Genomic DNA, 22468 nt, shown 5'->3' with positions numbered 1-22468 from the left:
CACTGAGCTTCTCCTTACAAACTTGATATATACTTTTGTGTACTTGTTTATATATTTTTATAGTAAACTTGAGGAAGACTTAAGTACTGTGAACCTTTTCAGTCATTTTGATGTAGCTCTTATTGCTCAAAGCATGACGTGTCTACTTACCCCTTCAGTGTGTGCATCTATTCCTCTACAAATTATAATCTTAAATATGTAAAATCCTCTGTCCTGATCATTCTTGTCTTGTTCTTGAATCCCTGTGTGGTATGAGCACTAAGATAATCCTTCTGTTGAGTTAAGGATATGAAGCCTGATACAAATTCTGCAGGCTTTCCAATTTCTCTTTGGTCTCTTGTTGCTCCCTATGTATGATTCACCCAGTGTCTGTCCCTCCCAAGACAGTCACTTGTCCACTGGCTTCTATCTGGTGCAGGAGCAAAGGAGCACATCCCTTAGAATCCATTTAAATTGTGAACCCCTCTCTCTGATCTCCTGCAAGCTTTTCCTTGGCCTCAGAGTACTCTTGTCTTGCAGGAACCTCGCTTTCCTGAGATCCTGAGTCCTTTTTCGTAGTAGTATGTTGCCTTCAGATTTATATAATTGGAAGATCTTGGATTGCTTTATTTTTTTTCTCTTGTAAATACATAGATCAGCTACATAGTGTTCAGACTAATCAAAGCTATTTGGAAATTCTAACCTCTTCATTGTTGAGGAATCCTTTCTAATTCTTAGGTATGTCTCTTCGTCAGGAATTGAGTGCCCTTGATTCTGGTATGGCTGTGCTACGGGAAGATTTTCAAGGGAGATGAAGCTTGTTTTAGTTAATGCCTTCAGTATTCGCTCTTCGTTTTCCCTGAGGATAGAATGATTTGTGATCACTTTATATTACACCGCATTTTGAAGAGTCTCATACTCTTTTCTTTTCTTTTCTTTTCTTTTCTTTTCCTTTCCTTTCTTTTCTTTTCTTTTCTTTTCTTTTCTTTTCTTTTCTTTTCTTTTCTTTTCTTTTCTTTTCTTTTCTTTCTTTCTTCTTTCGTATGAAATAAAGAGTATGAACAAGAGCCAGACCTAATCTTAGCTACATGAGATGATGAGGCATGAAGATTCCAGGTTCAGTGCCAACCTGGGCTACTCTGCAAGACTATCTCAAAATTAAATGTGTGAAAAGAGAGATGGGGACATAGTCCAGGGGCGGGATGCTAGCCCCCATGTATCCCTGTTGCATGCACACACACATAGTCATGTACACACAGAAAAACAGCTTTGAAAATATTTTAAAGATGAAAATTTTGTTATGTGCCAGAGCTTCAAAATTGATAGGAATTTCTAAACATTGATGTGTTGTTCTGTGCAGTGTTTTAAATTTCTCTTTTGAACATTAACATTTACTCTGTGATAATTTCATGGAACATTTGAACTTGAGACAATTTTTAATTAGTTAAGGGAATTTATAGGAAAGACTATTTCCTGTTGCTGTAAAGATTCTTCTTTATATAATGTAAATGTTCAAGGATCATGGGTCCCAACATTTATTTTATTTATTTATTTATTTATTTGTTATTTTTATTACATATTTTCTTCATTTACATTTCAAATGCTATTCCAAACGTCCCCTATACCCTCCCCCCACCCTGCTCCCTGACCCACCTACTTCCTGGCCCTAGCATTCCTCTGTACTGGGGAAGATAATCTTTGTAAGACCAAGGGCCTCTTCTCCCAATGATGGCTGACTAGGCCATCTTCTGCTACATATGCAGCTAGAAACGCAAGCTCTGGGAGTACTGGTTAGTTCATATTGTTGTTCTTCCTATAGGGTTGCAGACCCCTTTAGTCCCTTGGGTACTTTCTCTAGCTCCCCCATTGAGGGTCCTAAATTTGACTTTAGAACAGATTAGGATAGGGTTTATTCTTGGGGTTTCCATTTAGATATCATCCAGAGATTTCTGGTTCCTTTCCTAGTCATCTCTCCTTGTTCCTGGGAATCGCTTGGTGAAAGCTACTCTAATTGATCCACCACAGAATGGTGCAGACTGCTTACTTGACTGGTGACAGCTCTTGGTCCTGGATGAAGCACTTGAGGATGAGTGCAAAGGTCACCCTCCTTCCTTTCCGTAACTGGCTTCTTTATTCTTTCCAAGTCCCAGTGGCATATGTAGAGCTGAGGGAAAATGCTGGGGTTACTTAACTCCCCTTGCTTCCTGAATTCAAGGAGATAAAGCATGAGAGGACTTTACTGTTGAGTCTTAAGTAGAGTGTAGTAAAGTGTGGGAAGAGAAATGAAGCCACTCTTCGCTGGAAACCCCACTGGTAACTAGTTTACATGTGCTCTATGTCTTTGAAAGCCAGAGGTTGGTATTGGGGAAAATAGAGATGGGAGTTAGTTCTCTAGAATGTGAAGTGTCTTATTCTTCATAAATTTGGAGAAGAAAATCATGGCAGGGGTAGGGGAGCAGTAGAGGCAACAGAAGAATGAATTTCTTTCATTTTTTTTTTAAAGCTGCATGCTCATATCAGGACAGGGTAAGTGCTGTAATCATGAGTGTAGGCATAGACCATGTACATCCTAAGTGATTTGCTTTTCCTCTGCTTTGATGACTTTGTGGTCACTTAGAAATTATTCTCTTCATTTTAAAAGCAAAGCATTGACTGTTCTTATTGGTAAATAGGTTTTAGTATCAGTAGATTAAAACAAACATTGTTTAAATGACCTGAAATAAAGCCCTTTAAAGATGTTTTCTTTAATTTTTAAATTGTGTTTAAATAAACATAAGATATTAGTATGTGTTGCTGTTTAATTGTGCAGTTTTGTGTTGTCTCCACTGTTAGGTAATAATCCCCAGCCTTCGTTCTGTGTCTAGGACTTTCTTTTCCTTCGGTACCTGCAGTAAACACGTCTCTTTTCTTTTTCACCAGAAGGCCATTATTTGAATTGTAGTTTTTCTCTAATAAAGTATAGCATAAACTCTACTAGTCCTTCTGTAGCTTATCTTTTACATTGTGGAGACCTATGTAGGCTTTTTTTCTCTGCGTGAACCAGGCTTTCCTATTGCAGGCTGTCTTGGGCAGCACAGTGTGTAACATCCCAGCAGGTAGGACAGCACAGATGCATAGTAGAAAACCCCAGGATCTTGTTCTTGTTTTTGTTGGTGATGGGCGTTGTTTGCTTGTTTATTTGTATTGTTTGTTTTTCAAAATCTGGTGGTTGTGAGGACCGAAACCTAAGTGTTTGGTTATAGCAAGGAAATAGATAAAATAATGCCACTTGTTAGATAGGATAATTGATAGCTAGGGAAACCTGAAATGCTACATGGAACCTTCAGAGCAGAATGAAGAATTTTACTGTGGCAGTGGCCAAGTTTGCTAGAAACCCCTGCTGAGCCAGCAAAGAAAAGAAGAGGGGGGATAGTGACCTAGGAGGCCTAGGAACAGAGGCCCACGGAATTGATCACATCTATTTCTGGTCAACACTGGTACATTCATAACCCTTTCCCAGCACAGTGTGAAGGCCGTTGGTTAAGACAGGGATGTGGTTACTATGATAAGGGCAACTGGGTAAAGTATCATTCATTATTTTGGTGCAAAAACATGTTGAGGTTATGTGATGCTGGTATTGTCATTCTATACCCTTGGTCAGCGTTCCCACACATATAAGAACCTGCACAACAAATACAACAAAACATAATCCTACAAGCTTGCTGTCATTAGATATAAGCTGAATATTGTAAAATTTGTTTCCTAATTCTGATCATTTCATGTTCCCTGGGATTCCTTGTGTTAGCATCTTAGAATAATAATACTTTTTAATTCTGTCAGGTTTGTGATAATATGACTGTTTTCATGAAGCTGTATCCTTTTTCCCACACAGTGATACCCCCAAGGATAGTGTGCTTGGTATTACAGCATTAGCATGGTTTTGTTAGCTCATATAATTGATGGCTACCCTTTCTAGTCTCAAGTTGCTTAGCACTGTGTATACAGATATTAATAAGCTGGCTTATTAAATCCAGCATGCTGGAGATCCTGAATTGCCCACATCCTCATCCGGACTTAATCCTTCTTTGTAATTCTCGTTTTTCAGTAATGGCTTCTTTTCTTTCAGCAGTGTATTCTCTGGTGTGAGCTTTAGTATGTCGTGTATTAGTGTTCAAAGGCTTTATTGCAGATTTTTGTAGCAGAGGCATATTTCTACTTCCTAGTATTTTCTGAGCATATACATGAAAAGGTTGTGCTGCCAAAACATAAGTTCATTGTAAAAATGCCTTTTATGAATACATATATTATTCCATGATGAAGAAACACCAGTGCTCTTTTTTTCCCAATTTTTATTAGGTATTTACTTCATTTGCATTTTAAATGCTTTCCCCAAAGTCCCCTATACCCTCCCCACCTCCCTCTCACCTACCCACCCACTCCCTCTTCTTGGCCCTGGTGTTCCCCTGTACTGGGGCATATAAAGTTTGCAAGACCAAGGGGCCTCTCTTCCCAATGACGGCTGACTAGGCCATCTTCTGCTACATATGCAGCTAGAGACAGGAGCTCTCAGGGTACTGGTTAGTTCATATTGTCGTTCCTCCTATAGGGTTGCAGACCCATTCAGTTCCTTGAGTACTTTATCTAGCTCCTCCATTGGGGGCCCTAACACCAGTGTTCTTGTGAATTCATAAAGACCAGGAGGCAGAATGGTTCTTTAGGGTAGGGAAATACTAAGGTATATGGTAAAATATATAAGGGTATTTTTCTGAGTTACCAACTGAACCAAGAAGGGTCATCTGACAAATGAATATAATTTCTTTCTCAGCAGGGTTCTTAATTCTAATACTGTTTTCTTTTGTCTCTTGGACTTTAAATCTCTAAGACGAAAGCTGGCCTTCTGTGCAGCAAGCATACTCTGTATGTGCCTCATCACCACCCAGAACAGTTCCATATTCACTTTCTTTTCCCCTCATAACAGTTTTTTTTTAATTTATTTATTTATATCCCACATGTTTCCTCCCCCAGTCCCACCTTGCAGAGTTCCTTCCCCAACTCCTTCTCCTCCAGAGAGTCCCCTCAACCCCCACAAGTTGACATCAAGTCTCTATAGGATTAGGTGCATCCTCTCCCACTGAGGCCAGAGCAGGCAGTCCTCTGCTACTTATGTGCCAGGGGCTTGAGCCCAGCCCATGTATGCTCTTTGGTTGGTAGCTCACCCTCTGGGAGGTCTAGGGATCTGGGATAGTTGACACTGTTGGTTTTCTGTGGGGTTGCCATCCCCTTCAGCTCCTTGAACTCTTCCCCTTACTCTTCTATATGGGTCTCTGTGCTCAGTCTAATGCTTGGTTGTGAATATCTGCATCTTTCTCAGTTAGATGCTGGTAGAGCCTCTCAGAGTACAGCTACGCTAGGCTCATGTCTACAAGTACAACAGCATATGTGATGGTATAAAGGTTATATGGACACCCATTCATGATGGATACCAACTTGGTGTAGTCACTCGTAAGCCATTTGTTCAGTTTCTGCTTCATTTTCCCCCCTGCACTTCTTTTAGACAAGCATTTTTGGGTCAAAATTTTGAAGGTGGGTTGGTGTCTCCATCCCTCCACTGGGGTCCCTGTCCTAGATGTGGTCTCTTTAGTTTCCATCTCCCAACTGTTAGACATTTCACCTAAGGTCGCTCACATTGGCTCCTGGGAGTCTCCTCCATCCCAAGTCTCTGGGACTTTCCAGAGGTCCCCCCACTTCCCACTCCTGGAAGGTGCACATTTCTATTGATTATCCCAGCCCTTTTAGCTGCCAACAGTTTTATGTTTAAAGTTATTCAGTGTAAATTTGGGAAACACTTTGCCTTTTTTATTTTTATTTTTATTTTAAATTTCTTTCTTATGAGAGGCTGTTTATACAAAGGGCACCTTCAGTCATTGGTTCATTTTAAGTTGTGGATGTAATTTTCAGGTGAATAAAGTTGTTCATTTCTGTGGTTGAGGTTGGCTTTTGAGAACAGCTAAAATATTTTCTTTGATGTATTTCTTGCAGGGACAAGCAAATAGGGCAAATAAACTTGCCGTGGTGGCGGCCAGCTGAAATTTTAGTACTCTGTATGCTGAGGCAGGAGGATTGTAGTGAGACCTTATTTAGCAATTGAAACACATTCGAACCAAAATTCCACCAATAATGTGGGAGGTGGAGAGAGGTTGGGAGGGAGAGAAGAGAAAAGAGAGACACACTGAGACCAAGAGAGAACCTGAGAGTGAGATGTTGGTGGCATTGCTGCATCTAGGTGCTTCGCTGTGCCTGGGTAGGGTGCTATAGGCATGTCAGAGTGCTTTTAAAACACACGGTGGGTGTTTTCAAGCTTTATTATGTCATGAATTCTTTCTCCCTATTTTTCCAGGACCTTTATTATAGAGTGAAGCCCTTTGCGGGCTTTTGTTTTTTGACATTGAGTACTGAAGTAGAATATCATGTAATGAGAAATATGCATGTATTTGCTACACTTGTGATGATTGCCATAGATAAAATAATCTTTTGCATAAAATTTCATTTAGTGCTTCAACACTCTTCCTGAATTGTTAAAAACTTCTTTCGCCAGAAAAATTGGTTATGGCAGACACACATTAATATTTGAGCAGAGATATAGCCTATGTATTTTGCTCTGAATGTTATCTGTGTAGTTAGTTGCATATCATTTTGTTTGTGTGTCTAGAAATAGTAAAATTAGGTTTGACAGGTCAGATATGACTAAAGCAATTTATACAATTAGGGTTCTTAGGACCAAACTTTTTACTTCATTGTTTGCCAAGATTGTCTCACAAACAAAACCTGTGTTGTGTATATGGCGTGCACGTGTGTGTGTGTGTGTGTGTGTGTGTGTGTGTGTGTGTGTGTGTGTGTTTGCACGTGCACAGTTGTTTCTCATTACAAGCCTTTTTCCTTTCACCTGTAAGTTTTGTATTTTATGCTTGAGATTTCCAAATCTTCTATAAAACCCTGTTGTTATATTACAACCACCATATTGTGAGCACCTTTGTCAGCTGTTTGCTGTTTTTCTTAAGTCCTAATTCTTAAAATTGTCTATCATTTTATCCGCCCCAGATCCCAGGGACTGAACCCTAGCTAGTTATGTTTCACAGGGGATAAGTTCATTTCCATCCTGAACCGTAATTGTTTTCTAAAGCTTTGAATTCAGCCAGTTGTATCCTGAAGGAGGTGTCTTCTTGCCTCCCTCAGTCCTAGTCACCTTCCTGAGCATGCTCCCTGTGAGCCTGTGGAGCCAGAGGATACTGTACCAAGTGATACAGCAAGGGCTGCTAGGTTTCTTTATCTAGTGTGCTGGCTTCAAATCAATTTGTACTGCAGATTTCTGTCTCAGTCCTTCCTAGGCCAGTTGGATGGTGGCACCGGTGTGATCTCAGATCTGGTCACAGTCAATTTCTATGTTTGACCACTTGTAAATAACCTCTGGCGCCAGTTTCCCTCATCTGTAAAATAGCTAGAGAAACAGCATTCCATATTCTTTGACTGTTGTGCTTCTAAAATTCATGTTTTTCCATTCTTTATTAGCCTCTTAGAATATCTATGGTAAGACAGACATTAGTGTGATGTAAGCCATTCATTGGGGCCTCGTTTCCTCCCTACCCCTCCCTCTACTTTGAATGCTGTTAAGACTACACATGCCTCATTTCCAAGGTATATTGTTTATTCTTGTTTTCTGTAGTTGAGTTGAATTTGCTGTCATATCATAGTATTATCGAGCTGTGTTTTAATCCGGTACAACTCTTGAGTTTTCCGAACTTTGGAGTCAGCTCATTGTGTTTAGAAGTTGTGTTATTAACAATTGCAATTTTTGAAAGCTTTAGCATGCATATGATTTTTAAGATTCATATTAAATAAGCACTTGGCATACTTTCAGTGTTTCAGGTTTAAAAATAGTGTAATATACATTTATTCTGAAAGACTCAATAAAAATTATAGAAATAGAACATAATTACATAACATATTCCATTTGATAATAGAAAACTATCTTTTTATGTTATTCTGCTTTTCCTAACTATCAACACATTTTTGACCTGTGTATTCTAGGTTTTTTAATAGTGAAATAATGTATGATAAAATTTATTGCAATCTATGATGAAATTTATATGGAATCTAATTCTTCAAAGGTCACATTTTAAATCAATCTGATTAGAACATAATGGAAAATGGGCCGGAATAAGATGTACAATCATGTACCATGGAACAGTAATTTTTAATGGAAAATTTAGTGTGAAAGAAAAGATTTTGAAAGGAGATTCTTCCTATAATTTTGCTACTATTTTTGAAACTTTGAACATTTAAAAAGAATAAAGTGAAGACGTAATTTAAAAAGACTTTTTCAGTTCATGGCTCTTGGTGGCAGAGAAAGTTTTGTCATCTTTGACTTAATTCTGACATAAAGCCCATATAAAATGAAGCGTATGCTGTGTTAGCCATCATGGGCGCTTTTGAACATTATTAATCTTCTTATGGAAAAAATGGAGTGTTCCTCTACATGTCTAGGAAGTAAGATTAAACATAGACTTCTAATGACAAAATGGCTAGCTCACAAGAATAGATGGTCTTAATGATCGGCCCCTATGACTCAGAGTTCCATGTTATCCAGGAAAAAAAAAATCATGTCCTGCAGTGACAGTGTGTTTGTATGGCTGACGATGCTGGTGTGTGTTTGCTTTACTGCTGGGGCTTCACTGTGGTGTGCACTCTGATGTGTTCATCATGTTTCTGTGCCAGGTGTGGGGACACGAGAGCCATCACCACCTCATGTCACTCTTCCCACTCCTCTTCTGTACCCCACCCTTATCTATAGCTTTAGGGCAGGAACATGATGAAGCTGAGATTCAGAACTGTGTCACCATTGCAAGCTCTCTGTACTTCAGGGACCTCACATTTTAATGTTTCACAGAGGCATTATTTGCAAGGTAATGGGAATTGTGTTTTGTGTAAAATATGTATTTCCACTAAATGACCAGTCTACTTTATCCATTTTCTCTATAATGGATCATTCTTGTTGTTGTATTAGTCTTTTCCCCATACTATAACCAAATAACAGAAGCTATGTGGTATACAGAAAAGTAGCTCATTTACTGGAGAGTTCCTCAGAGGAAAGACAGCGCAGGGTTTAGGAACTTCCTCTAATCCCTCCTGGACACAGAGTGCCTCCCCTATAAAACGGGTTGGGTTCCTCCTACTGCACTGGGGACATGAACCACACTAACCAACTGCTGTATTATGGCACTTAAGTTAATTGTTTTCCTGCTCTGTCACTGATTAGAAGTACACAGCTGTCTGGCTGATTTTGAAAGAAAAAGAAAACTTTCAGTTCTAAATGTCCTGGATATTATTATTATTTTTGTTCTCTCATCTCTTTGGCTAATTAGACTTCTCTGGTATCATATTAACATGAACTATTTCAACCTTCCAAGTTTTACTTCCACTGTTTTCCATGAAAATCTCCTTCTGAATCCTCTGTCCCTGTTCTCAGTGTACATCTGATCCAATCTTTTGGCTCTGTAGCTGGGAAGATGAGGAAAACCATACATTCGTTTTGTTCTCTGCACAGTGATAAATTAAGAGTCTAACATCACTTCCTTCTAAGCCAGAGAAAATTAGTTAATACTTGTTTAATCTCTGAGGGTAAACTGCTGTTGTCAAGGTTGATAGTAAACTTTATTTTTCATTATGATACTTAGTGTACTCCAGTAAGAAGACTATGGGAGTTGAAGTTAGTGATCTACTGCTGCGACCGTTCCCTCACTGTGGAGATGAGGGCTTATAAGGTGACAGGTGAAGTTGAAGGTTGCTCCATGCCTTCCCTCACAGTTCTCACTGGATGTTAATTAAACCTTAGGCTGCCTTCCTTTGGCTTTTTTTTTTTTCCCAGAATACACTAGGAAATATTTCAGCATTTGAGAGGGCACTGAAGGGAACCAAACCTTAAAAGTTGGATAGAGCCTGCCCTTCTCTTAGGGATGACAAAATAATACACAGATTCTCCCTAAAAATGGCAGATGATTGTAATTTGTGAAATTAAGCAAAGGGTTATGCCCTTGTTAATAGATTTTATCTATCTAATTTTACCCAGTATAAAATGATAAGGTATTATGTGCCAGGAAGGTGAGTTTTGAATTTTGTGGTCATTTTTCATCTAGGAAACCCACTACAAAGGAATAACTGTTGGGAATGATACTGCATCTTCCTTTGTTTTTTTTTTTTTTTCAATTTTTTTATTAGATATTTTCTACATTTACATATCAATGCTATCCCGAAAGTCCCCTATACCCTCCTCCCACCCAGCTCCACAACCCACCTACTCCCACTTCCTGGCCCCGGAATTCCCCTATACTGGGTCATAAGATCTTCTCTCCATATTTTCATGTGCAGTTGCCTCTTAGATGTGACCATCTGAAGGAGGAAGCACTACCTAAACCAAAAATGTTCAAAGCTGGCCTACTTCAAATCTGTACCTCATTTGCCAGCAAGTAAATTAACAGTATCTCTCTTCTCTGTACTTTGTGAATTCCTACATTTATACACAGGAATGTATCGACTCAAAAGACTTTTAGTGAGCACCAGAGTGGAGACCCAGGCCTTGGGTACCAGTCATGTGCTGGCAGATGCTATCTTGGTCTCTGTCTCTATGTGGTGCTGAAATCTTCAGCCACTCCTCATTCCTCTGAGAATAAAACTCAGACACCTTAGAATGGCTGTAAAGATCTTGGATAATTAGTTTCCTCGTTTAATTTTGGTGTTATTTAATTTACCAAATATCTTGTGCTTATATAATTTTTCATATTTGTCTTTCATGCTCTTGACTCATCCGTTCTATTTTCTCCTCTTCTCCCCACGACCCCCCACCCTGGCTTTTCTCCTTCAAGCATTGAATTACTTACCCCATTATCTCAGGAAGGTCATATTTGACTTCCATGCCTTAGTTTAGTCTTCTTTTCCCCTGTGGTTCTTATTGAAAAATTAATGAGTTTACCAGTGTATGTTGACTGTCATTTACTTTACAGTCACTTGTATTGAGCCATAAATTCTTTGATGTTGGGGTACCTGCCTGGTCTAGCATTGCATGTATATCACTTTGCCTAGTACTTTAGAATTAGTGCTTAGTATTTCTATTACAACAAAAGAATGAATGTAAACATATAATAAAATCAGTGCTGTGTTTATGCAGTATGTGGGAGTATAATTTGTATTCCCTTAGGATGAATAAAGTTTATAAGAAAATCACATGTTGCTTATGAAGAATAGTGTATTAACTGAATAATTACCAGATTACATTTTTCCTTCTAAATGGACATGTAATTCAGACATAAAATAGCTGTGTGTGTGTCTTGTCTTGTCTTTTTTCTTTTATTACATTTTTTCTTTGTGTAGCCCTGGTAGTTACAAACTCACTCTATACACAATGCTCGAGTGCTGACCTTAAAGTCTTGCTCCAGCATAGTCTGTCCTTTGGCTCACTTCTAAACCTCATCTAAATAACATTTATCAGCTTCTATAACTGTGTTCTCCTTCTGTGGAAGTGACCTGACTGATGATATATACTCACACCTTGTGCTGTCGCTCACCACAGCATAACTGTTTACCAGCAGTTTCCATCTCAGGTTTAGCCCAAAAACCACTGGCACATGACCTGGGTCTAAGCTGATAGTATTTTATTTCTATTACTCTGTGATTTGGAATACATACATGTTAACTTCTTTGATGGAAAAAGTTCATTTCCTGCCATTTTGCCCTTGAAGGTCCTACTGATTCTAACATAAATCTCTCCTTTGTCTTACAGAGAAAAGGAATGCAAATGACTTTGATGAGAAGAAATTTATTAAGAAGAGAATGAAGGAACTTAAATTTCTAGATCCTAAAATTGCTCAGAATCTTTGTAAGTATGACATATAAATATCATTTTAAAGTATCAATGTATTAAGGATTGTTTCTTAAAATCTGCTCATTTTGTGTCTTGTTTTTCATCATTTTAATTTCTTAGCTTGAATCCCAAATTCAAATTTGTCTCCTTCATGCAAATTATAAGATTAAAATCTTGAAAAGATTAATATGTACTAGAAAATAAGAAAAGGATTTAAGATAAAATTCCGCTTCCTACAAGTATCTAAGGAACTGCTCTTTAAAGTTCTTTTTTCAGGTATTAAAGACACAGACTTCAGATGATGACATCACAGTTTGGACTTTGTAATCTATCTATTCTTTTATCCTCCTTAATAACTATTATTGGTGACACTTGATCATGCAGGACAGCGGTTGGCATACTAATGGGAATCAGGATGAGGAGTGAGGAATTCCATTATTCTACCTGAGGAGCTCAAAGCCTTTTCTTCCAAAGCTCTGATGGAAGTATTTTAGATTTAATTACTGTTACAGGAGCTAAATACGTAGTGCTCAATTGTCTTCCTGGCTGAATTATTATGAGAGAAGGAAATAATTTTGTTCCTAATTCATTTCTTACTGCATCTTAAATGCATCAAAGAGAATTTTGCTTTGGGCTGAGATAGTCTGACCTGTATATATTACTTTCAGGTGATGCAAGAGAGGTATAAGGTGAAGAATCTTGAAAAACAAGACATGTTAGTCTGCTTCTCAGTTGATACACCCCTTAAATGGGCTTTTAGCAAATATCAGAACAAAACAGTTTTCTAGCCTAAGGATAATGTTATGTGCCATTGATTATGAATTGTTATATGTGAGTAATATGAACAACAAAAGGTAGGCTTGAAAGCCCTCTGAATGTGTCAGAAATGACTCTCCATCCTCAGTATGGCAGAGAGTGAGCCTTTTTACAATTTAAGCCAGGGTTAGGTCTTTATGGGCTATGGTGACAGTGCTACTGACAGATGGTCACTCTGCTTTTCCTGAGCATAGGTTGATTGGACATCTCTGCCTGTTTTACATTGGTATGATCTAGCGACATGTCTCGGCCAGTGAATATGTTAATGGAGATAATATCACTTCTGGGTTTAAGCATTTAATTGGTGGTTTAGTCTCTTTCAGAGTTGTTTATTCTTTTAATAAGATGATTAGATTATACAGTCTATCTCCTGTGTTGTGGGATGTGGATATATTTTTCCCTCAGTTGGAAGTTATATTTTGTGCCTGTACATTACCTTACTGATGTTTTGGGTTTTATATATGATAAGTAATCCCATTTTGAAAATCATAGGTATCCTGCATTGAAATTTATGAATGTTGACTTGAAGCAACCTTTTTATGGTTCTTAAAGGAAGCCTGAATGCAGTACCTTCTGAATGAATCACCTATGATAGTTTCCTCTAAGTATTCTTTTCAAAGCTGGACAATGGACTTCTTGCGCAGGGTTGTTTATTTGTTGTAAATTACAAGGTCCATGGTTGTTATTTCACTTTTAATTCAACCCACCAGATAACTGTCAGCATTGACTTTATAGGCAGGGAACCTTGTGGGTTTTTAGAGGAAAAAAATTGAATTAGGTGGTTGATTCTGACAATAGTCAATAGGTGTTGTCTGTGTGTGTGTGCACGCATACATATGTGCATAACATATATCTACAGGGACCCTGCTCCTGGTGATAGCTCTAGGGAGAATGTATTGATTCTAAGTCATTTAACTGAGAATCATGTTTTAGAAAATACTCAACCAAAAGATCCAGAATCTAGATCACAACATATTTGGGTTTAATCTTTTATATGATTACTGTCACCCTTTCAGACTATAGACATACTTTCGGATTTAAACACTAAAGTGCTTTAGCATTCTCTAATTGCCACTAAATGGTTAGCCATGGTGAGAATTGCTTTTCTGTTTATAAAACACAGACTTTAGGTTTTGAACCCCAAGTTGGGTCTCATCTAGATAGTGACTGCTGGTTTTGAGAGAAACAGCTTGGAGTAAAAGTAAAGTTGGTCATTGAAGGGTGACACTGACTTGGAGAGGTTCCCTTCCAAATATTACCAAAGAACAAAGGGATAAGTCCATGCAACTTGAGTTTTCATCCTTGACACATGCAGTCCAACTTGGAGGAAAGATCCAAAAGCCACCATTTAGTTACCTAACTTGTTGACTTAATTAAGTTGACTTAATTACCATGTGTTGAATTCATGAAGGATTTAACAGTCACTCACAGCCTAGCTTCAGGAATAAATTTCCGGAATCAAGAGAAGTCTCAAGAGTATTAAAAGATTTGTACTTTTTTTTTTTTTGCCAGATTCTTTTAAAGAAGGAATTAGAGCTGTGTGTTAGGGTTTCCATTGCTATGCAGATACCTCAGGATCAAAACAGCTCTTAGTAAGGGTAACCTTTAGGTAGGCCTAGCTTACAGGTGCAGAGGACTCTCAAGGAGGGCAGCCTGGCAGCCTTCAGGCAGGCATGGGACTGGGAATGGAGCTGATTGTTGCACATCTTGACAGGAAGCCCATGCCTACAGTGACACACTTCCTCCCCCACGGCCACACCTCCTCATAGTCCCACTCCCTGGGCCAAGCCTATTCAAACCACCAAAAGGTGTAAAGGAAAAATTCCCTATAATCCTTAAATTAATGCAAAGGTTAAAATATGTATAAATAGCTTTACTTTAGATCATCTTTCTATTTAGAATAATTTTGTTTTTTTCTCCATACCCAACATTTTCAGATTTCTTTTAATTGTTTCACATTTTTATTTTCTTCCTGGCATATTTCTTTCCCTTCCTTTTAGAAAGTTGTAAAATGCTTTCAAGATTCAAATAACATTTTAGATAATTTTTGATAATTCAGAACTGTTTCTTTCCCTTAATGCCTGAAACATAAAACTATCTTTCTTTCTGAATTCTCAAATTATGTTAAGAGTAATTCTTTGATCTTTTTCCCCTTTAACAGTCTAACTTTCCATGTTAATTATTGATTCTGGAGACTGTTTCTTCAATAGAATTTACTGTTTTTCCAAAGGTATTGGTAATGCCAAGGTTTCCCCTTAATCTTACTGAGTTATTTGTAGTTTAGGTAGGTTTTAACAATTTACAGTCTCAATTTGCTTGCTTTTGAAGATTCCAGTCACTTTTCTTTCCTTTCTTTTAAGTGCTTTTTTCTGTATATTTCTTGCCTTTTCTTTCGGGCTTTGCAGTTTTCTAGTTATTTTTGTAGTTCAGTGTTAAGTAAAACTCTGAATATTAAAGTATATCTTCCTATCCCATCTTTCCTGTTGCCTATCTTAAGTTCATCGATCCTTCATGCTTCTTTCATGTGTGTAGACGTGAGTCCTTTTCCATCGTCCATGTCTCAGTCCTCAGGAGATTTTGCTCTGTCCAGAGATGAGCTTATTTGATGTGTCATTTTATCACTTGATGATGATTTTCAGTTATTCTCCTACAACTAGTTGTGTTTTAGAAGCAAGCAAATTGAGACTGTAAACTGTTGAAACCTATCTCGACTTATAACTCAGATTAAGAAGAAGCCTTGGAAGTATCAATACTTTCTGAGAAATAAATTGTTTTAGAGAAACTTAATTAATCAATAATTAACAGAAAAAGTAAGAAGGTTAAAGGGAAATACGTCAAACAATTTCTCTGTTACACATTTTGAACTCAAAACAACTAAACCAGGTGGACCACCAGCATTTGATGACAGCTGCACTGTATCCTTTCCTCATAATGGCTGTTCAGCATCCTTGTGTGAGCATATGGTTTTTCTATTTCTTTTGCTAGATACCACTGGTGCTGCTATCCCTTTTCATTCCATAAGTAGCCTGGCCTTTTATCCTTTTTTGTTCTGCTTTTTAGAATATTGATAATAAGCATCCACATCTTGTGACTTTTTAGAGTCAAAAATATGCAAGTAAAGCTGGTAGTGCGAACACAGAATATGCCCTTCTTCTCAACCAGGAGAAAGGGTTAAAAACAAACGCAGTTCATGGTATTAGAGTTCTGTGAGTCATACTGTGTTTCCATGCATTTGTTACCAGCCCAAAGTCAAGTCTCGTCATCAAAACCTTAAAAATAACAGGTAATTGGGATCAAGTCAAGAGGGTGCTCAACCAAAGGACTGGCCAGCTTCAGCTGGCCTCAAAGTTGTCATTGTTCTTCCTCTGCTCCTGAGAGCTAAGAGTATAGGCATGAGCCACCATGACCTGCTAAGAAATGACGTCAATTTGAAATGTGACAACATAGCAGTAAAATACTGGGGGTTGTACTGGCAAATGCATTGTAGCTGAAGCATAGCACATTATAGCATATCTTAGATATTAACATCTCTCCTTGGAAATTATTACATTACATAACCATATATATACTAATAAATAGAAAGGAAAACCTAAGTAACATTGGGAATTCCCAGGCATATACTATCATCACTTATCCATGTAGTTAATTCATCATATAACTTGATTTTCTAAAGTAAAGTTAACTTAAAAAGTAAACTTGAGTTTCTAAAGTAAAGTAATGTTTAAGAGTTAAATGTGGAGGTGTCCGCCCTGGAGGGTTCTCAGTGCCTGAGCTGGTAAAAGAGCCATCTTTGCTCTAGTGCGTTGCCAGGGAGAGGGCGGCCTGCAGAAGTGACACAGCTGCAGTAATGGACTCCATTTCTGGTTCCAGACCTCTGGCACCTTTCCGGCCAGAGGAGAGGTGTCCAACTGGGAGGGTTCTCACTGCCTGAGCTGGTAAGAGAGCCATCTTTGCTCTAGGCAGCCCTCAGAAGCAACACAGCTTCTGGAACAGACTCCATTTCTGGCTCCAGACATCCGGCACCTTTCCTTCCAGAGGAGAGGTGTCCACCCAGGAGGGTTCTCACTGCCTGAGCTGGTAAGAGAGCCATCTTTGTTCCAGTTGCCAGGGAGAGGGCGGCCTGCAGAAGTGACACAGCTTCTGGGAAAGATCCCATTTCTGGCTCCAGACATACAGGCATCTTCCCCCCTGTCTTAGTCAGGGTTTCTATTCCTGCACAAACATCATGACCAAGAAGCAAGTTGGGGAGGAAAGGGTTTATTCCGCTTACATTTCCATACTGCTGTAGATCACCCAAGGATGCAGGACTGGAACTCAAACAGGTCAGAAAGCAGGAGCTGATGCAGAGGCCATGGCAGGATGTTCCTTACTGGCTTGCTTAGTCCACTCTCTTATAGAACCCAAGACTGCCAGCCCAGAGATGGCACCACCCACAAGGGGCCCTCCCCACTTGATCACTAATTGAGAAAATGCCTTATAGTTGGATCTCATGGAGGCATTTCCCCAACTGAAGCTCCTTTCTCTGTGATAACTCCAGCTGTGTCAAGTTGACACAAAGCTATCCAGTACACCCCCCGAGGCCAGAGGAGAGGGTCTGCTAAAGGAGGTACAAGTCCTTAAAAATAGGAGAGTACTTCTAAAGAGGTAGAAATCTTTAAAGAAAGAGAGGAGAAGGTGATGGAAATGAACAAAACCATCCAAGACCTAAAAAGGGAAATAGAAGCAATAAAGAAAACCCAAAATGTTACAACTCTGGAGATAGAAACCCTAGGAAAGAAATCAGGAACCATAGAGTGACCATCATCAATAGAATACAGGAGATAGAAGAGAGAATCTCAGCTGCAGAAGATTCCATAGAAAACATGGGCACAACAATCAAAGAAAATGCAAAATGCAAAAAGATCCTAACTCTAAACATCCAGGAAATCCAGGACACAGTGAGAAGACCAAACTTTCAGATAATAGGAGTAGATGAGAATGAAGATTTTCAACTTAAAGGGCCAGCAAACTGCTTGTGGACGTTGTACATCGTGGTGCGCACTAGGCTCCGCACCACGATGTACAACGTCCACAATTAGAGCTAAGATGAAAGGATGGACTATCCAGAGACTACCCCACCCGGGGATCCATCCCATCATTAGCTACCAAACCCAGATACTAATGCACATGCAAGCAAGATTCTGCTGAAGGGATCCTGATATAGTGGCCTCTTGTGAAGTTATGCCAGTGCCTAGCAAACACTGAAGTGGATGCTCACTGTTAGCTATTGGATTGAACTCAGGGCCCCCAGTGGAGGAGCTAGAGAAGGTACATAAGGAGCTGAAGGGGTATGCAACCCTATAGGTGGAACAACAATATGTTCTAACCAGTACACCCTGAGCTTGTGTCTCTAGCTGCATATGTAGCAGTAGATGGCCTATTTGGCCATCATTGGAAAGAGAGACCCCTTGGTCTTGCAAACTTTATATGCTTCAGTACAGAGCAATGCAAGGGCCAAGAAATGGGAGTGGGTGGGTAGGGGAGCAGGGGCGAGGGGAGGGTATAGGGAACTTTCGGGATAGCATTTGAAATGTAAATAAAGAAAATGTCTAATAAAAAATATTAAAGAACACCAAATGAAAAAATGAGTTAATTACAAATATATTTCTCTCACATATGTTATACAGTATTTCAGAATAGTGTTTTGCTACTAATCCTTGTAACGTCTATACATTAATGACCTTGCTGTTTTCTGAAGGCTTTTCTTTGAACTAATTAGTTGTGCTGCAAAATACTCTGCAGGACAATGCTATGTGTGTGTATACAAATATTAAATACAAATACTTGGATTTTTTTTTATTTTAGCTACAACCTGATGGTATTGATAGCTTATCAACTGTATTTTAGTTGTTTTAAATCACTTGAAAATTGTCAGTGTTGCCATGATTTGCAAATACGAACTTAAAAGTCAACCATGACACTTATATAGGAAACCAGGATACAGCTTATGCACCAGCTCTAACCTGGAAGTGAGTGTGTGTGTGCATGTGTGTGCACACATGTGTAACATATTAAGTCCACAGCAATTTTATAAAATATGTATACTCTGATTTTGTGTAGATGGAAATACTTCTCAGATGTCTTTATGACTTCATACATTGTGTCCCCTTTCGCACCTCTCTCAGCAATCTTCCTGAGCTCCTTCCGGGTGCCTTATGAGAAAATCCGGATGCTGATCCTGGAAGTGGATGAAACACAGTTGTCAGAGTCCATGATTCAGGTAAACAAGCAGTCACAGTTTAAATTCCAATATTTCATTGCAAATTCTCATTAAATAATAATCTGTAAGTGAAGCAAAATTCTTAGCCCTAGTCATTGAACTGGAAAATCATTGCTGCATAATTAGTTTGAGCATAACTTCTGTATTGCCAGGAGATAAAACTTTGCCTCTTCTCTTAACTGCAAACAAAATATAATGCTATCAAAATGATTGCATTTCAATTATTTTAAGTGACTCTTTCTGAAGGTGGATTATTTCATTTTACATGCATGTTTTTTCTCTTGTTACAGTTAAGACTAGTGCTATGTTAATTTACCTTTGTTTTATAACCTTTGTCAAATGTGTTTCCTTTGGCTGATAGCATGGAGCTTTGTTACTCTTCCTGGCATCATTTGCCTTGAGAGGACCTAGAGCTCTCTTGGAAGGTCCTCACATTCATTCTGATGTCCAGAAGATTCTCAAAAATGGATCTTCCTTTTAATTATCTTATTTATTTACATTTCAAATATGTCCCTGCATCCTGGTCCCCCCTCACAGAGTTCTTCATCCCATCCCCCTTCCCCTGTGCCTCTGAGAGGATGCTCCCTTAGCCTCCAGCATCTTCCTGACCTTAGTGGGTTTTATTAGATGACAGTGTTGAACCAAAATTAGTGAACTGTATTTAAGTCGTCTAACATGTAAACCCTGTCAGATGTGAAGTTGAGTGATCTAAATACAGTATGTGATGAGAGAAATTCTTCAGTTTATCACTTTGTCCTGATAAGAACACACTTGTAAATCTTAAAATACTACTACTACTACTACTACTACTACTACTACTACTACTAATAATAATAATAACAGTGATAATATATTTATGTGTAAAACATAAATATTAATAATTACTCTGAATAATCCCAAGAAACCCAATTAGCCAAGTGTAGAGTCCTTTGTCTGTTATCTCTGCATTATGGAGCCTGTGGCAGGAAAATGAAAATTTGAGGCCTTGCTAGACAACATAGGTGAATAGTGCACTAAAGATTGTTTACTATTGTGAACACTGACAAAACTTCATTAGAAGTGTTAATCCTTCAGTAACTGATGTCTCCTGCAGTCCTGTGTTGCCTCTCCTGCTTCCTGTCTGTCATGGGGTAGAATGCATTCTCATTTCTGCCTGCAGTCTGCCAGGCTCAGAAACTGCCCGCCCACCAGCACCTTCTCTTCAGGCACTGATTTCCCATGTAGCATTCCTTACTGGTGGTGTTAACTACCTTTTCTTCCTTGCTCTTGATTGCACATGTGACTTCTTACGGAGATCAGATATCTGCTTTCTTAAAGAAAAACATTTTACATAATACGCATTGTATTTCTTTTAATGGTTTTGTTAAATATTTGCAGTTTAGCTTTTAACTTGATTACATAGATTTTTTTTTTTTATAATTATAGTTTCTGGTCTAGAGAATGGAAAAATGGTCATTTTTATTTTGTAATTAATGTCCACTGCAGGTTCAGTTTCATTCAATTTCTCAGTGTACCAGTTTTCATTTTCTGTTATAGCATCTTACCTCAAGTTCAACAGCTTATAGTAAGAAATGTATTAACTTGCATCGCTGTCACTTAGAAAGTTGAGCATGGTTCTCTCTCCTTGACCTGGAGTAATGTTTTTTGGCAGGTCTGGGTTTCCTTCTGTGGCAATGCTGTGAGAATCATTAGACTGCTTTCCTCTCATACCTTAGGTCCTCTCTTGAACAGGTGTCTCTCTTTTGCATATATCTCATATACTGAGGTACCCCAGGGTGTTCACCCCAGTTAAGGCCACCTGGTGGTAGTTTGAATTCCTTTAGTGAGTGAAACAGATATTTCCATAGATTCTGGATGTGTAAACAGGCACACCTTGAATCTGGGTGGTCTTGTTCTTAGTAACACGCTTAATAAATGTAAAGGACTGCATGAGTTGAAAAACTTGAAAAATTGTATGTATATTAGGCTTTTATATATTCATTAGAAAACAAGATTTTCAGATTATTTGAAATCTCACATTTTATTGCCTCATTTTATCATGAGTATAAAGCAAGACTTGACTTTCTAATAATTAACATTTTTGTAATTATTTACCCATTAACATATGTAAAGTGTTCATATGTACTGTCAGCAGCGTGTGAGTGTTTAAGCCACTGTGACACGCCCTTTGTGTATTAACATTGCTCACACTTTATTGTATCCGCCATGTGAAAGGCTTTGTGTGTGTCTGTCATAGATGTCACCTTCGTGGATTTTATGTTTTGCCAACAGTAATAACATTTGCGTGCATAATTACAATGCACGGTTTGGCTTTGTTGACATTGTTGAGAGCTAGAGATTGGAATGACAGAATATGATCATTGTGTATTTGAGTCTAAAGCTCCTGAGTGGCACCTGAAGACATTGGCACAGAGGACAGGATGATGGGGTAACAGTGCCTGTCCTCCCGCAGTGTACTGTGAGGTCTGGTGGCAAACGGTGGGGTCTCTACAGTGTCCATCGGGCACTCGGTAAGGGACCGAAAGCGAGGAAGATTGCGGCAGTACTCTTACAATCATGAGTTTTTCTTATTAAAACACTCCAAGCCGGGCGTGGTGGCGCACGCCTTTAATCCCAGCACTCGGGAGGCAGAAGAGGCAGGTAGATTTCTGAGTTCGAGGCCAGCCTAGTCTACAGAGTGAGTTCCAGGACAGCCAGAGCTACACAGAGAAACCCTGTGTGTAAAAACAAAACAAAAAAACAAAAACAAAAATAAAAATAAAAACAAAAAAACCCCCACTCAAATATTGAGGTCAAAATTTGTAAACTTCTAATGAAAGAGTAAAATCTAAGTATCTGTAACTAAAAATATTTTAAAACAAGCATATTATGAAATGCTAAGACTCTGAGTGTCACCTTTAACAAGGTATTTATCGATGTAAATGTCACTTGATCAGAAACAGAAAGATGTAAAGAATGACCAGGCTTTTGGTCTCAGGAGTTTCCTATAAGAGAAGTTTATATTCCTGTGGCAAAACCATCTACCTTTAAAATTTGCATTTACCTTTGTAGGGCTAAAAGGGACTATGTTTTTCTGAGGGTATTCTTAAATTGCCACACCTCTGTTGTTGTTTGTCTTTAGCCAGTCAACTAAGATTTTATCCAGAACACAGAGAGCCTATGCAACATGTTCTTTGATCTAACCACTTTTATTAACACCCTCTAATGCTATTTTAAACCAGTAACACTCAGATTTTTGTTTCCGGCAAGAAACATGCATAGTATGCTGTAGAGTCATTTGTTATTTGTGCTTGAATCTGAGTTTGCATGGAGTCTAGTGACATAATTTGGAACTGTGGCCACCTAGTGTCTTTTCTCCCTTAATGTTAGTATACTAGCCCCATATACCATTATATTTTGATACAAAGACTCAGTGTAAGTTTTGTCCATTGGATTAATGATTCGTTTAAGTTCCATCAGGAGCACTGATGTTTGCTTGGCTGTTTGTGTGTGGATTGTACATGCTGTACATGGTTAAGGGCCCG

At 38.6% G+C, this 22468-nt stretch overlaps 1 protein-coding gene across 1 annotated transcript in view; it reads left to right on the top strand.

Annotated features, from left to right (window-relative positions):
* Nucleotides 1–22468, top strand: part of Diaph3 (diaphanous related formin 3) — a 454769-nt gene that overhangs the window by 189510 nt on the left and 242791 nt on the right. The window contains exons 18-19 of the mRNA XM_021202828.2: nt 11789–11884; nt 18850–18944. Coding sequence (XP_021058487.1) covers nt 11789–11884; nt 18850–18944 — 191 coding nt within the window. The remainder of the gene's footprint in view (nt 1–11788; nt 11885–18849; nt 18945–22468) is intronic.

Source organism: Mus pahari, chromosome 8, assembly GCF_900095145.1.
Source record: "Mus pahari chromosome 8, PAHARI_EIJ_v1.1, whole genome shotgun sequence".
In the NCBI taxonomy this organism is placed as follows: domain Eukaryota; kingdom Metazoa; phylum Chordata; class Mammalia; order Rodentia; family Muridae; genus Mus; species Mus pahari.
Note: the sequence above shows the minus strand (reverse complement) of the source record. Positions and strands in the feature narration are given on the sequence as shown.